This window comes from Artemia sp. Qi Xiang Cuo, chromosome 15, assembly GCF_049724085.1.
Source record: "Artemia sp. Qi Xiang Cuo chromosome 15, ASM4972408v1, whole genome shotgun sequence".
Taxonomy (NCBI): domain Eukaryota; kingdom Metazoa; phylum Arthropoda; class Branchiopoda; order Anostraca; family Artemiidae; genus Artemia; species Artemia sp. Qi Xiang Cuo.
Genome location: NC_142808.1, coordinates 3,853,296 through 3,870,355, shown reverse-complemented (window position 1 = coordinate 3,870,355; position 17,060 = coordinate 3,853,296). Strand labels below are relative to the sequence as shown.

At 34.5% G+C, this 17,060-nt stretch overlaps 1 protein-coding gene across 1 annotated transcript; it reads left to right on the top strand.

Annotated features, from left to right (window-relative positions):
* Window positions 1–3,809: 3,809 nt before the first annotated feature.
* On the top strand, window positions 3,810–12,035 carry LOC148943244 (uncharacterized). The gene is made up of 3 exons (XM_089101577.1): window positions 3,810–3,947; window positions 8,685–8,825; window positions 11,490–12,035. Exons 1-3 carry the CDS (start codon window positions 3,861–3,863, stop codon window positions 11,943–11,945), a joined length of 684 nt encoding a protein of 227 aa, XP_088957703.1. The 5' UTR covers window positions 3,810–3,860; the 3' UTR covers window positions 11,946–12,035.
* Window positions 12,036–17,060: the final 5,025 nt, after the last annotated feature.

The window sequence follows — 17,060 nt, the reverse complement described above, 5'->3', positions numbered from 1 at the left end:
GACGAACCGTTTCATTTACATGGCATGTTTTGAAAATTTTGCAGCTCTTTCGTCTTTTTGCTCATTCAATCTTTGTGAAGATGAGAATATTTATTGTTGGGGTTTGTTTTTTCCTTGTTTATGTGTTTTGGTGAATTTGGTATAGTTTTTTTTTCCATTGATAAAGGCATACCGACGTGAAACCCGAATATTTGGAAATTTTATTAATAGTGAAAAAAGACTTTTTTTTTATTTTTCACTGCCTTATTTGAAAAATTATATCCGTTTCTTATATTTTCATTTCGTTTTGGTTTGTTCAAATTTGTTGCTATAACCTGGAATGAAATGATTATCAAACCTGTTTTGAATCAATTTCAATTAACTTCACTAGTCTCGAAAATTAAAACTACAGATATTGCTACCTCCCAAAAATCCTTTTTTTTAGTATGCCTCTTTGCCAGTTAATTTGTGCTTGTTCAGTCTTCATTCTTAAAACCCAAACCAAACGAGATGTCGAAAGTGCCTTGACCATACTGTGAGACTCTCTAGAACCCCTAGAATACAGTTTTTTCTTTCAAGCATTTTCTGTTTCTCTCCATTATTGTGATTCATTATTTGTCAACTCTTCGTATCGATGGACTGATATGTTCATTAGTTCTAGCGCATTGATTGCTAAGGTTTGCAAGATCCTTTGTCCTTTTTGTACAGGTTTACTTGAACCGCAATAGCTGCTATTGTTTTCCATCCTCTGTAACTTCAAACTAAAATACCCGAAATTGAGAGTCTGTCTATTTTTAAAAATCGTGTAAATCTGGTGTAAACGCGTGGTGAATATGGGCCTTGTTCGATGTGAAGCATCAAAATCATGGCAAAGAAAAGGCTAAGAGGTGAAAGTTTGCCACCGAATGTGCATTGGCGAACGTTGCTCTCCAAAACTTGCATCAGATGGTTTCAGATGAAAAATGGTTTCTATATTTTGGAACCTTCTAAAGGAACTCTGTATAAAAATACACGCTGGCGATTTTCAGACTTTCATCTGATACTCGTTCTTTGCATCGAAAAAAAAGAAAAAATTAATTTAGCGTTGGCTATATCAAACAGTGTTGGCGTTGGCTCAATAGTAACCAAAACTCTAAAAACCGGAATTTTGATACCAATAGATACATCAATAGAATCAGATTTTTAAGCTGATTCAAATATATAACTTTCAGTAAGTTTAGCCTTACGTCATCAAAAGTTACCCACCTGAGAAAATTTGCATTATTTTCGAAAAACGGGGAAACAACCCCTAAAAGTCATAAAACTTTAATGAAAATCACACCATCAGATTCAGCGTGCCAAAGAATCCTAATATAGAAGTTTCCAGCTCCTATCTGTAAAAATGTGGAATTTTATATTTTTTTGCCAGAAGAAACATCACGGTTGCGTATTTTTTTTAGTTTTTTTTTCGGGGTTGATCATATCGACCTAGTAGTCCTAGAATATTGAGAGAGGGCTCGTTCAGACGGAAATTTAAAGTTCTAGTGCGCTTTTTAAGTGACCAAAAAAATTGGAGGGCAACTTGGCCCCCTTCCACGCTCATTTTTTCTCGAAGTCACCCAATCAAAATTTTGAGATAGCCATTTTGTTCAGCATAGTCGAAAATATAATAAATATATCTTTGAGGATGACTTAATCCCCCACAGTTCCCAGGTGAAGGGCTGCAAGTTATGAACTTTGACTCTGTCACACAACTTTATTTTTTAAACAATAGAAAATTTTAGCGTAAAGAGCGAGGCGTTGAGGAGGGGACATCCCTTTTCATATATAGAATAATTTCTGTTCGTTTTAAGTTTTAATGTCACTCCTTACTTTCAGTTAAAAAAAACCTTGTTTTTTTTATTTAATTCAAGTAAAATAAGCACTAATGGAAAACTTCCTACCAGTATTCAATGTACAAAGAACAGTAAAATTGAATTCTATTACTACTACTACTAACAACTCACTACAGTGTCAATCCAGCTTAGACCAACACAGCTACACACACACCTCCTCCCTCCTAATCTATTCAAAGCCTCCCTCCTTGCACCATCTCAAGAATTTTCTATTTTCCTTAAATCTTTGTTTACAACATCCCCCTCCCCCATTCAGAGACGACGACCTACTTTTTGTTTGGTCTTATTGCTCTGATTGTTTGAAATTTTTAAATTATAATTTATGCAACCATATTTATCTTAAATATTAGTGAAAATTAGGAATTAATGAGCAAGCTTTAGAAACTACAGTGATGACAGTGGTCAAATACGGCTCTGAAGCATGGGCGCTCCGAAAAGTGGATGGAGATCTGCTAGATGTTTTCTAGAGAAATTACTTACGGATTGTTCTGGGTACCCGGCTGACTGACCGTATTTCAAACAGTAGGCTGTATGAAAAATGTGGTTCAATCCCACTTTCTAGGGCTACAATGAAAGAAAGGTTGAGGTGGCTAGGGCACGTTGTGAGGATGGAGGATGACTGATTGCCGAAGATTGTCCTTTTCGGCAAACCGTCTAGGGCTAAACGGAAATTGGAACTTCCTGGGAGGGTGTAAAAGTTTGACTTTGAGGGTGTAAAAGGTTGTGCGTAGCTGTGATGGCCTTAGGTGGTTTGGTGCTGCAGTGAGTTGTTAGTAGTAGTAGTAGTAGCAATTTTTGATGGAAAAGACACGCAAATGTAGGTGTGCAGTTTTGTTAGTAATTGAAAAGCTTTAAGAAAAAAAGAAAGTCGGTGGGAAATCAGCAAAAAAAGAACAAAACATGAAATAAAACATAAGACATAAAACATAAAAAAGCATGAGCACCAAACACATTTAGAAAATGCAGCTTGCCTTTGCAGGCGCGGTTGTCATTGGGAGTCAACAGATTTTTTAATGGTTGAATTGTAACAAAGAAAAAGCTCAAATTTAACTAATTAATTTTACTTATTCATTTTAGCTGTTCAACGTGGCAACACTAACAAAATAAGGGTACTACCCTAAAAACTTCATATTTAAAACTAACAGTTTAATAAGGAAAATTCTTTTATCTGACAGTGAAATGCAAAAAAAAATATCTTTGGATATTTTGGTCAGTTTACTCTGCTGAAGACGGTCACTGAATATGTGACCGAAATATCCAGATATGTTTCTTTTTGTGTGTGTGTTTCACTGTCAAATAAAGGATTTTCCCTTTTTAACTGTTATTTGTCCATCATGAAAAACTAGTATGGTCTTCAAAAATACCAATTAATATTTTTGAGACCGCCAAAAGAAAAGTCTTAGAAAATCGCTTTTTTCAGGTAGGAATAGACCTAAGATGGATCTAGAGGGCAGAAATCTTTTTATTTTTGATGTCCTTGGTACTTTAGGGCATCAGGCACGTAAATATTAGTTTATTTATGGGGGGTATGGAAGAGGGCTTGTTCACCAAAACCCCAAAAATGAGTAAATTATAAAAGTATAAACGAAATACGAACGAAATCATAAAAACTGGGAGAGCTCGGAGGGGACAGGCAAAAAATACCCCGTGACCTGCTTACGCACCTGCTTAGGTAAATAAAGAAAATATAGCAAACTAATTATGAAATTCTGCAAGAATTTTGAAATTGTGCAAGAATTTTAGCATATAATTTACTCACTAGATCAGAGACTAAATTGAATCAAAAATGATTCGGTTTAGTTATATTTCAATTTGATATTTTAAACTATCCTACATATTGCAACGCTGTAGAACAAATTAACCGGAACCAATTACTGTATCTATATTGAGTCCATCAAAAAAGCTCAAAGTTAAATCACCTTTTAGTCTGCTTCAGCGATAGTGAACTTGAACTTGGGCGAGGTCTCGAAAAAGAAAAAAAAAGCAAAGTGAGAAGTATATATTGCGATGGTAGCAAATGTTCTAGTATCAGTTCTCTTTACGGTTTTGTTTAAAGAGTTATCTAGATTTAAGCTATACAAACTAAATATGAAGGTATGATATCTTTATTGTTGAAAGAAAACGTTTTAGTACTATCTAAAGAAGCAACAATGAACTTAACGGTATATTTACAAGGGCTTGGATCACATTACCAAAATGACATATGTTGACCTAGAAAATCACTTTAAAATTTTAGAATAAAAAAATTTTTGAGACACTTAAATTTCAGCCCAAAAATTCAAACTTTTATAAAAATTTGATGATTTGACTCTTCTATAATCTATCTTCTCATTTTCTATTTTGAATCATTTACCTAGATATTGCCAAGGTATTCCTTGTCCTATTTGGTCCCATTTTAATAATGTTATTTATTTATTTATTATATTTAACAGTATAATAAAGGAAACTATTTGTTTATAGTAAAGGCACACATAAAGTGGGGGATAGAAGGAGTATATCACATGATCTTTCTAGAGACTCTCCCACATTTTAATTTGATCTTAATTCACTTTTTTACTGTTTAAGTTAAAAATGATTTGCTATTGCAAAATCAATAAGCAACTAAGGTTCTAAAAAACCCAAAGGGGCTTAAATTTTTTGCCAAATTTAACCCTGTCCTGGAACACTAGGTAAGCATGGCTTTTTAAATGGTAGTTATTCTAACATAGGTAAGTATCTCTATGGAGTAGTGTAATACCTCAAAATGTTTTTAAAAACCAAAATCTTCAAACTTTTCATGAAAAGTGTTTATTAAGACTTCTTTTGATATTTTAGATGCATTTTATGACATTTATTTATCTACGCTGTTATGACTGATATTTTATTTTATTCGTCACTTTGTATATCAACATTGAATTTTTTATGTCAAACAAAAAAGAAACAAATTAATTTAAATAGTTTTTTAAGCCACATCTACCTATAGTAGCTGAAATAGAGTGCTCGACTAATAAACCCTTACCTGATATTAATTGAGACCTTCATATGCAAATATTGAAAGCCGATTAAAATTTCGAACTAGTAACTGGAATTACTAGTAACTAGTAGCTACCAACTAGAGGGGACAGTTGCCTCGGGCATAGAAATTTTAGGGGGTACAAATTTCCAAATAAACAATCTAACAATTATAATCATTTTGTAATTTATTAAATTATATTTTTATTTTATGAATTTTTTTATTATATGAAAAGCATTGGTAATCTAAAAGACAATATGTAACACTTATTGCCAAAGTTGTATTTATAAATCATCGCATTAAACTTAATACACTTAATCTCTTTGATTAATCCTCTTTCCTTCATCTTATTCGGTTCTAAAGAAAGACAGAAATTTATATTTATTCCCCAAATATAAATATAACCCCCTCCCCACAAATGCAGAAATGGTTGATATTTTCATCTTTCAAAATCAAAGTTGTGCTTCTCTTATGTGGAAGTACATACACAAACTATCATTGTATAAACAACTATTCATTAAAAATATTCTTAAAAATTTTTTTTTTATTTTCCTGAAAATTTTTATCTAATATTCGAGATACGTAATCTTTTTAATTTGATTAAGCTAATTTTTGAATATTCAGTTTAAAAAATGATTTTTCTTTTTTTTTTAACTTGGAATTAAATAAAATTTAGATGTGTTTACTGCCGCATAATGCTTTTTGAATTACATCAGCAAAATCACCAATAGACTAACTTAGCGAAAGGTCAGGGGGTTATTAATATTTTCAGTAAATTCCTGTCGGTTACAATCACACATACTGTAATGCTTCAGAACAAATTAATTAGAATAGATGATTCATTCCATTAAATAATTTAATGCCAATTCACAGTGGTTCACAGTAATTGTGAACTTCGGAGAGGTTTAAATACAGAAGAAAAATATAAACTGAGAATTATACGTGCCCATAAGAAGCAAATGGCCTGGTATCAGTTCTTTGTATGATTAAATAAAAAAAACAAGTTTTTTAAACTGAAAGTAAGGAGCGACATTAAAACTTAAAACGAACAGAAATTATTCCGTATATGAAAGGGGCTGTCCCCTCCTCAACGCCTCACTCTTTATGCTAAAGTTTTTTATTGTTTTAAAAAATGAAGTTGTGAGACAGCATAAAAATTTAGCATAAAGAGCGAGGCGTTGAGGAGGGGACAGCCCCTTTCATATTCGGACTAATTTCTGTTCATTTTAAATGTTAATGTCGCTTCTTACTTTCAGTTTAAAAAACTTGTTTTTTTAATTTAATTTCTGATCGTTTTTTAGTTAATTCAGCTTTTATTTGCATAAAAATTTTACTTTTCTTTTGCTAAATGGATGTCTCTACAAATTAACTTACGTAACTAACTTCTATTCCGAACTTCTAATTCCGTTTTTTTAAAGTTTAGGTTACTATTGAGCCGTATCGCTTGTTTTTTTATTGTTTTTTTATTACATATATGCTATTACGTATATGAAGGGGTTCTCCCCTTAGTCAATACCACGCTCTTTACGTTAATAGTTAAAAAAAAATTTTATTCACAAACCCATCAATCACAAAGGCCTTTTAATTAGAATAGATAGATCTTTTTAAAGCAATAAAAAAAAGTGTAGCGTAAAGAGGGTGTTTTTTAGTTGGGGGACAACCCCCTCACACACGTTATAATTTCTGTTCGTTTTAAGTTCTAATATTCCTTCTTACATTTCAGTTGAAAAAACTTGTTTTTTTTATTTAATTTCTGATCGTCTAATGATCGATTTAATTTCTAATGCTTGGAAATCCGGCGCCCCCTTCATAGAAATGTCTCTTACCCCGAAGAAACATCCTCCACGGAAATATTCTCCAGAGTAACCCCCTCCTCTAGCCCCCCCCCAGAAAAAATACTTCCTGAAAATGGTTGTATACTTCCCAATAACAAATAAATAATGCTGGCAAGTCCGGCGCCCCCTTCATGGCAATTTCCCTTCCCCCATGAAAACTTCCATCATGAACAGATCCTCCAACATATCTACCGACCCCCCCTTACCACCCCCAAACCCCAAAAAAAAAAACATAAAAATTATGTATAAATACCCAAAAACAAAAAAAAATTTTAAAAATTGGTAAATTTAATAACTTTTAGCCCTCCCTTTGGAAACTTTAGGAGATTATGTGATCCGAAAAGACATATTTATCATATTTTTGACCATTCTGAACAAAATGGCTATCTAAGAATTTTGATTGGCTGACTTTGAGAAAAAAATAAGTATGGGAGGGGTCCTAGTTTCCCTCCATTTTTTTTGTCATTTAAAAGGGCACTAGAGCTTCTATTTTATGTTCCAATGATACCTCCCACGATATTCTAGGACCACTGGGTCGATGCGATCACCCCTGGGAAAAAAAAAAAAAACAAACACGCATCCGTGATATTTCTTATGGCAAAAAATGTAAAATTCCACATTTTTGTAGATAGGCGCTTGAAACCTCTACAGTAGGGTTCTCTGATTTGCTGAATATGATGGTGTGATTTTCATTAAGATCCTATAGAATTTAGAGGGTATGTCCCCCTTTTTTTGAAAATCAGCCAAATTTTCTCAGGCGCGTAACTATTGATGGGTAGCACTAAACTTGATGAAATTTATATATTTGAAATCAGCATTGAAATCTTATTCTTTTGATATATCTATTGGTATCAAAAACCCGTTTTCTAGAGTTTCGGTTACCATTGAGCCGGGTCGCTCCTTACTTACAGTTCGTTACCACGAACTGTTTGATTTTATTTCAAGCTTGACCTAGATTTAAAGCACTGAAACCGAAAATGAAGGTGCCCTGTCTAAATTTTCTCTGTATCGTTCTAACCCAAATAAAAGAATAAAGAACACCCTAGACGTTCAATCATTTTGATCAAATGTATCCGTCAATCAATTGATTAAAGCAAGATTGGCCGTCTAGGAACCTGTTTGACGCTTGAGTCAGGTGTTGATGGTGATTTATAGAAAGTTCGAATGACTCAATTGGTTCGTAGATGGCCAATCATACTTTAATCAATTGATTGACGAATTGACGAAAGCATTTGATCAAAATGATTGACCGTCTAGGATTTCCTTGAGTGTTGGTACAAACACCGCCAGAAATTCTTTTTTAGCTCCAAAACTGTTTTGCAAAAATTTTGAAATAGCTAAAATACTGGCAACATACCAAATACACGGGAATAGTATATCATAACAGCTTCATCGTATATGGCAAACAGCGGTAGGATAATAGCAAAATATAATATGGCAAATAGTCCAATACCAAGTAGCATGTTATAACAGAGTAAAAAAAAATAATATACTCATGTAGCTTAAATATTGGATCAATTATTGGAAAAATAGCTTTAATAGTTAACAGTCAGAAAAAAACAAAAGACAGGAACTAAGAGAGATATAAAACAAGACAGAAAGATAATTTGAATTTATTTAGTTATTTAATTATTTAGTAAGGATGATTATTTTATTTTATACCACTTAAACTGTGCTCGCTCATTTCAACTCAAAAAGTACCATGTTGTAACCAGGGTTGCCATCTGTAGCACGAAAGTGTTATTTTAGCACTATTTCATTATATGTTGCACTGTAGCATGTGTTTAGGGCCAATTGTAGCATGAAAGTGCTATATTAACACTATTGTAGTCAATTTTTGACTGTAGCTCCAAAAATTGTTGTGTGGCATGCAAATTTGGGCAATTGTGACACTTTAGGAACTGACAGTGAAGACAACCCTGGTTGTAGCACATAGAAGAGCTAGAAAACAGGTTCTCCGTTTTTTACTGCTACGAACAGTCAATTATTATAATTTATTTTCAGGCCTTCGTAGTTGCCGCTTTTATTGCTGTAGCAGCAGCAGTTCCTCAGTACCCCAAGCCCGCTTACCCTGAATATAAACCCGAATATAAACCAGAATACAAGCCAGAGTATAAGCCAGCCTACAAAGCACAATCATATGACGTAAGTATTCCTTTTCCTGTAAATTAAACCAACGACGAAAAGATAAATTACTTTATTATAGTTCTGTTGTAAGAAATGTGCTTTAATTCCATTATTCTTTTTTATGACATTTTTTCTTTAAAAGTGAACCGAATTGTTCCGTATTTGTAGAGATGCAAATAGCCCAAGTCTTTTAAAACCTGAATTAGTGGCGTCAATTCATGAAAATGTCTAAATCTTGAGGAGGGGGCCATACCTTTATAATATTGCAATGAAAATATCAAAGAAGTGAAGCTCTCAAAATCTAGGGAGGGGCAAACAAATCTAAAGGGGAGGGTTAAAATGCACCCTCCCCAATTGACACCACTAAATCGGATAGATTTTAAAACCAAATTAGGATGGAAAATTGCATCAAATAAAATTGGTTGGTCCGATAAAGGCTTATGTTCAAAGCCTGACTGGTTATATTGCAAAAAAAGTAAAAACGACAAAAACCTTCTCAGTCACAACATTTGTATGTAAATTATCTGCTTTTCAATAGTCAATCAAGTCACAAAGGCAAATCCAGGAAAAGGAGGGAGAGGGCCATCAGGTTTGAATGGCCCCCCATCTGAAATCGGACTCATAAACTGGCGGAAAAACATAGGTAAAAAATATGTTTCTCTTAGAAAAACCATATCCCCCCCCCACACACACACACACACATATACAAAAAATTTATTTTAGTAAACCTCTCGAACAAATTATTTCTAAGCCCCCCTTATGAAAAACACATGGGGTACGAACATGTAGTTTTTAAAATCAACTACTTTAACTCCAACAAGATCGGTTAACAACCTTTGCTGATTAACTTCCTGTATTTTATTATATCATCACACTAAAATAGTTAACATGGGAAGTGATCTATTCAAGGGGTGTGGTTACATTTCGGCTTATCATTAACGCCACTGATGTCAACTTCGTGACCCAGTCGATCTAGAATCCATTTATTTTGAAGTTTTAATTTAAAAAAAAAATAGGTAAACAATAAATATCCGCAATCAGTAATTCCGCAAAGTTCTCAACATAATTCTGGGTTCCGTCATGCAGAAAAAAAATTAAGAAAAGAGAAGTATTAACAGTTTTAATAATATAATTATAGGATCTATTGTTTATGATTGTTCGTCCTAGCCAAGTGGTTGATAAGCTGGACTTAAATTCAATAACCTTCGGGCAGGCAATCAAATTCTGGTGTCAATGATTATTTGGTGTAGGACAGGGGTCAGTGGTCTAAATCTATAAGCTCAGCCAGTACCAAATTAGCTCCAAACGGGCAACTGAAAAATTTTGGGGGAAAAGCACGGGAAGTGTCGGTACATTTGCCTCTAACCACGCATAGCACACTCAACTGAAGGCAAAGAATCACACCTTCGCTACGTGGACTGTTGCTCAAACATGCTTCTATTGCTCAAGCATGCAATTTTTTTTTTTTTTAATAGAAAACATTAAATATTCCCATTTTTACGAAAAAACAATATGAAAACTATTTAAGTTGCATTTAGCATAAGCAGGAACGCAAAGTGACTTTAAGACCCATTACCTCTCCCCCATCTATCCCGAACAGAAATTTTCATAGAAAATTTTACGGAGTTTCTATAATTTCTTAGAGTCGCATACATAAACTATTCATTTAGCATTTATTTTTCATATTTGTGTTACTCGTCCACGATATTTCATCCTTAACCTACCCCCTCCCTCCATAAGGGGAGTAACTTTCTTAAAATTAAAAGTTCAAATAATATGAACATTTTCTATACACACTTTTGATTCACTGCAAATAAAAGAATTGTCATTTAACCTACAATCTTGATTTTTGGGTCTAAAAATCCCCTTCCCTACGAATATGGCTAGTGGGTATTTTAATCATTGTTTTTTAGGTAAAAAATTCACGCAAGATACTCAAGGATAAAATCGAAAATAAAGTCCGTGAAGCAAATCTTGCTTCAATTTCAGTAAAATATATCCTTCTCACCTCAGTCTTCGTATTTATGGTTATTCACACACATGGATAAAGAAAGAATAAATTTATTCATCTTGATTTAAATCACCTATATTTAGATATTCGTTTTTATCCATTTTCACCGTTTTGATACTTTATTTTCTGGAGGTCCAAAATCAGAATAAAAAAGTATCTTCTAGGTACAGGCCTTACATCCAAAATATGGGGATACCCAATATTGCCTCCATCTATAAAATTACCAGAATTAATTAATACTTAGCGGCTTTCTTAACGTTCCAATAAAATTATTTTAAAAAATATTAAAAATTGTCATCTTTACTAGTACTAAGTACCTAGTTAGCCTAGTACTTGGGCTAAGATGCCTAGCCGCCGTCTTAAAGTTCCAATACAACTAAAAAAAACACAAAAATTATATCTTCTTTAACACTAGAATTTGGATACTAAGAGCAAAATATAGAACTTAAGAATTTAAATTTTCATACAAACATCCTCATACAATTAGGGTTTCACCTGAATACTGTAAGGGCTAAGAAGCACATGTAAGTAAGGGATATATAGCTTTAGAAGTAAGCTACGCAACAGGACTAGCTCCACCAAAAATCTTAGTGACCTAGTAAATGGTCAGACCATTTACATAATAGTCCCGTTTCTCCTTTTGTAATACTTAATTATTTTAATTATTATAGAATGCCCCACACCCCTATCAATTTGCATGGGCAGTCCATGATGACCCAAGCTACAACGACTTCAAACACGAAGAATATGCTGATGACAAAGGATATGTCAAGGGTAGCTACCAGACTCTTCTTCCAGATGGTCGTGTCCAGACTGTAACCTACACTGCGGATGACTACACTGGATATGTTGCTGATGTCCAATACTCTGGCGAAGCAAAATACGACTACAAACCATCTTACAAGCCATCGTACCCAGAGCCATCTTACAAGGCACCAGCATACCCAGCCCCGGCATACAAAGCACCAGCCTACCCTGCCCCAGCCTACAAGGCACCTGCATACAAGGCCCCTGCGTACCCTGCTCCAGCATATAAGGCCCCAGCATACCCTGCACCAACATACAAGGCCCCATCCTACCCTGCCCCATCCTACAAGGCGCCATCCTACCCAGCACCAAAGTATTAGATCGTTGAATAGTTACTAGAAGTTATTTTTCGTCACTCCTATTTTTGTACCTTAATGCTGATTAAGTAAATTTATTTTAAAAGTTACAAATATCTTGGATGTCGTTTTTGCCCTTTGAAAAGAGCTCAGTATCAAAACAAGCAAAATGCAGAAAATGTATTGATACTTATGTATTATAGCGACCACGCTCAAGAAGCGAATGTAGATTAATCATAATGAAATATACCAATATATGATGAAAATAAAATACTTTTGTAACAAAAATATGGAAACTACAACAGGGAATTATGGAAAGCAGGCCGCGCAGAACGCATTATATTGAATAGCTAACCTAACCAACTCTATATATTATATTTAACAAAAATATACCTGCATAGTTTTTTATCTCACTCAGGCTAAACTAATTATATCCGAGTGCACACAGAGAAATTGGTTTTACAACAGCTCAAGAACAATAGTGTGGTCACTATAATACATAAGTACAAATTTATTTTTCAGATATAGGATGCTGGTGACTATTTCCGTTTTACACCTTTCTGGTGTAGAAGCTAACTCTAATAAAAAGTCCACTGTACGAAGTAATCTAATCAAATACTTTGTAATCTCAAGAAGGTACGGTGTAATAGTTTAAACGCTTAAATGTGGCACAAGGTATGGATGTTGCAGCAAAAAATAAAAAACAAAACTGAAAAAAAACTGAAAAGCCAAGTAAAATGGTTCACAGATTCTTTGAAAATAATTCCGACCAAATCACTAAAACATAATCCATCTGTAATTACATTTGGACTAGTGCATTCAAAAAAAAACAAAAAAAAACAACTTGGCACTTTTTAAACTAAGTCATTTAATTTGCTTAGGGGAGCAATTGTCATAACAGAACCAAGAGTTTCATTGCAGTATAAATATAACCGTGTTACACATTTAAAAAATACAGCCTGATAATCTTACTCTCGTCAAGATTTCCCATTCGATAATCTAGATATATTAGAGGATTATCTACAAACTCGGAAAATCAGTATCATTATCAATGCAAAACAGAATTTTGCGAAACAGAAATTTTTTTTTTTTTAAACCATTGCCAATGAGAAAAGTTTTTCAACTTCACAAAAAAAGGAAACATATTTAACTAACAGATAAATACGAGAAAGAAATATATCTATTAGCCTTATACCATGTACTACCTTCTCTGAACAACAAAAGAAACTAACACAGATTGAATTACCAAAATAAAAAAGATTCCCAAACACATAAAAAAATAATTTTGGAGACCACACTGCCTTTCCATGACAATGAATAAAAGTTCAAATAGGGATAAAATCCTTTTAATAGACAGTGATGGTGATAACAGTGATAGAAATTCACAAAAATACCAGATATTTCGGTAACATATGCAGTGACCGAGTTTTACTACTGATGACGGTCACTGCATATGTGACCGAAATATCTGGTATTTTTTGTGAATTTCTATGACTGTTATCATCATCACTGTCTATTAAAAGGATCTTATCCCTTTTGAACTTTTATTTATCACATGAAAAAACATACTTAGAACCTTATTCTACAAAAATTCAGAAATTGAGAGACATTAATAAAATCTTTAAAACTCTTCGATTTCCCGCCAAAAAAAACAAAAACAAAAAAAAAACCTGCGACTAGAATGACCTCTGTGCAAAAACGAAAGACACTGATCGAAGTTTGAAAATTTAAAGATAAGTGGTCCCTGGACCACATGCCCAATGAGTCTTTTTGGCATGCGATAACTTTAAATCGCAGGAATTTTATTGAATTTTCACAAGCTTCATCTTTTTACTCCTTGTTTTGTTTCTACAACAAATAGAGTTATTACCCGAATAATAGATATTAGATAATATATAAAAAATATCGTAGGTGAACATGTAGACAATGTAGATATCTACAATGTAGATATTGTAAGTCAACATGTAGATAATGTAGGTCAACAGGAAAGCAGACCTAGTGAATCTAGCAAAAGGTTTCACTAGATCAATAATTTAATTAAATCTTAAGGATAATCTCATTAAATTTATAATATGTCTATACTATTTTCTTCTTGAACTCCGTGGAAGGGGTGCCATGCCTACGCTATATTTGTTTTTACTTTGCTATGCTGGTTTCAGAAATGACGAGTTATTATGGATGTCAGTATTGAGGCTATTCACTGCTATATTTCTGCACCATGAAACCAGGGGTGTCATTCAAGGGGAAGCAGTTCCCCCCCTAATAATTTGAAGAACATTTTTTTATATAGCCCATGCCCCTACACTATCCGGATATGGACCCCTCTTGCCCCCCTCTCCCCAATAAAAATGTTGTAGATTCACCCCGGCACGGAGATCATTAACACAGATGGATTTCCAGTCATCCAATGATCAGGCTCAGAGCAAGGAATTGCCTTCCAAAGAATTTATTCAATTTGCCATTTTAGCCAATAGGCTCATCATCCTATTTTAGTGATTAATTGAAAAAAAAACAAGTTTTTCTAATGGAAATGAGGAGCAACATTAAAATAAAGGCAAACAGAAATTATTCGGTATATGAGGGGGGCTGCTCCCTCTTCCATACCCCTCTCTTCACGCTAAAGTCTTTTAAGAACTTTCAAAAAAGGATCCGATTCTAATTACAATGCCCAGTACGTCAGGAATCGTTCTTATAGAATTGAGACAAATGGTCTAACTTTAGCACAAACGGGGGCAGCCCCTCCTCCATATATGGAATATTTCCCGTTCGTTTTAAGTTTTACTATTACTCCTTACTTTCAGTAAAAAAACTTTTTTTGGTTTAATTTTCGATCCTTTTTCAAATAATTCCAGGAAATCCATCCCCCTCCGTAGAAAATCTCCCCGCCAAAAACTTCCTCGATAGAGAGTTCCTACCACGTAAAATTTTTCTGATGGAACATTACCCACGTACAAATTCATCCTCGCTGCGAAGTCCACCCCTCCCCAATAAAATTTCTTGCTTCCAATTCCGCCTGAAAATCTTAGCAAATTTCTTTTAAAGAAAGACTTGTTTTTATTAAATTTTATTCTTTCTTATGGTCATGCGGGAATTCCCCCTGTGCGGAAAATATTTCCCAGAAATTCCCCCAATGGGACGTTTCTCCCGCAGAGAATTCCCCATGGAAAATTTCTCTTGGTGGTGATTCCCCCATAGAGATTTTCTCCTGTCAGAAATCGCCTTCCCCATGTAAAATCCCCAAGAGAATTCAAACTCCGCTGAAAATTTCCCCCGGACAATTCCCCCAAAACATCTCTACTTGTAAAATTTGGTCGCTAACGAGAATGCAAGACAAATAAAACGAATTTCATATACGAATTCTGGAAAATTCTCCCCGTGTAAAAGAAGTCAGACGACTTCTGGGGAAATGGCACGGGAGGAGGGCTTGATACCCTTCATTTTTTTGGCCACTTAAAAAGGGCACTAGAACTTTTAATTTCCATTCTAATGATCCCTCTCGCGATATTCTAGGACCATTGGTTTGATTCTATCATCCCTGGAAGAAAACAACAAATAAACATGCATCCGTGATCTTTCTTCTAGCATAAAATACAAGATTCAACATTTTTGTAGAAATGAGCTTGGAACCTCTACAGTAGGGTTTTCTGATACGCGGAATCTGATGGTGTGATTATCATAAGGATTCTTTGACTTAAAAGGGGTGTGTTCCCTTTTCCAAAAGTTTGAACAATTTTCTCAGGTTCGTAGCCTTTGATGGGAAACACTAAACTTAATGAATATTATATATTTGACATCAGTATAATAAGCCGATTTTTTTTATGTACCGTATCTATTGATATTAAAATTCGGTTTTCGGAGAAAGAGGAATGTTCTAGTTCCCTTCTTAACGGTGTATATATTCCATGCCAAAACCACGCGTTTTATTTGAAATTGTTTACGGTTAATATAAATGTCAAATGGCATAACCTTAGTACCATATCATAGGCAGCGCAATAGTGCTGCCTCAGTATAGAGTGATGTGATATGGGCACAATGTATTATTTTTTTGGACTAGGGTACTTTGTATAGAAGGACTTGTTGTAAATCTTCGAAAGGGGCTCGTTCGATTGTAAATTGTAAGTCCTATTACTGTTTCTAATGGTCGAAACTGGTTGGGGAGCAACCAGCCTCCCGTCTTCGCTCATCATTTCCCCAAACACATCCAATAAAAATTTTGATAAAGCCATTTTGTTAAGCATATTTGAAAGGTCCAGTAATTATGTCTTTCTGTTGCATCTGTTCAGTGTAGTTGAAAGGTCCAGTAATAATGTCTTTGAAAATTACCCCCCCCCACCCAGAGCCCTCAGGGCAAGGGTTGTAAGTTATGCCCCAGGGGAAGATATGATTCTTATGGGAAGGGTGGTCACATAAACTTCGGAGGGGGCTCATTGGATTGGAAATTGAAAGTTCTAGTGCCCTTTTTCATGGTCGAAAGTGATTGGAGTGCAACAAGCCCCCCCCATAATTTCCCCAAATCATCATTTGCACATCATTTCGCCAAACACATGCAATCAAAATGTTGAGATAGCCATTTTGATAAGCACGTTTGAAAGGTCAAGTAATTATATCTTTGGGGATGACAACCCCTACCGCCCTAAGGGCAAGGGCTGCAAGTTGTATTAGTAGCCAATTGTTAACATTTAAGGTTTTTTATGGAAAGAGTGGTCGCATAAACTTCGGATATGGCTCATTCAATTGGAAATAAGAAGTCCTAGTGTCTTTCTTAAGAGTCAAAAGTAATGGGAAGGCAACTAGCCCCATCCCATGTCTTCTTTCTCCAAATGCATCCGATAGAAATCTCGAGATAGCCCTTTTCTTCAAAATAGTCTATAGATCATATTAAAAAGACATTAGGGGTTGAAATAGCCCCTCAGATCCTGGGGACAAGGGTTTTAAGTTACGCCCCGAAGGCAAATAAGGTTTTTATGTTATAGGTAATGGTATAAACTTTGAATAGGCCATATTTGATTGGAAATCGGAAGTTCAAGTGCTCTTTTCAAGAGCCAAAAGTGAATTGAGTGCAACCAATCCCCCCACTCCTACGACCATAATTTTCCAAAACAAAAATCCAATAAAAATTTTTAGACGTCTTCTTTCTTC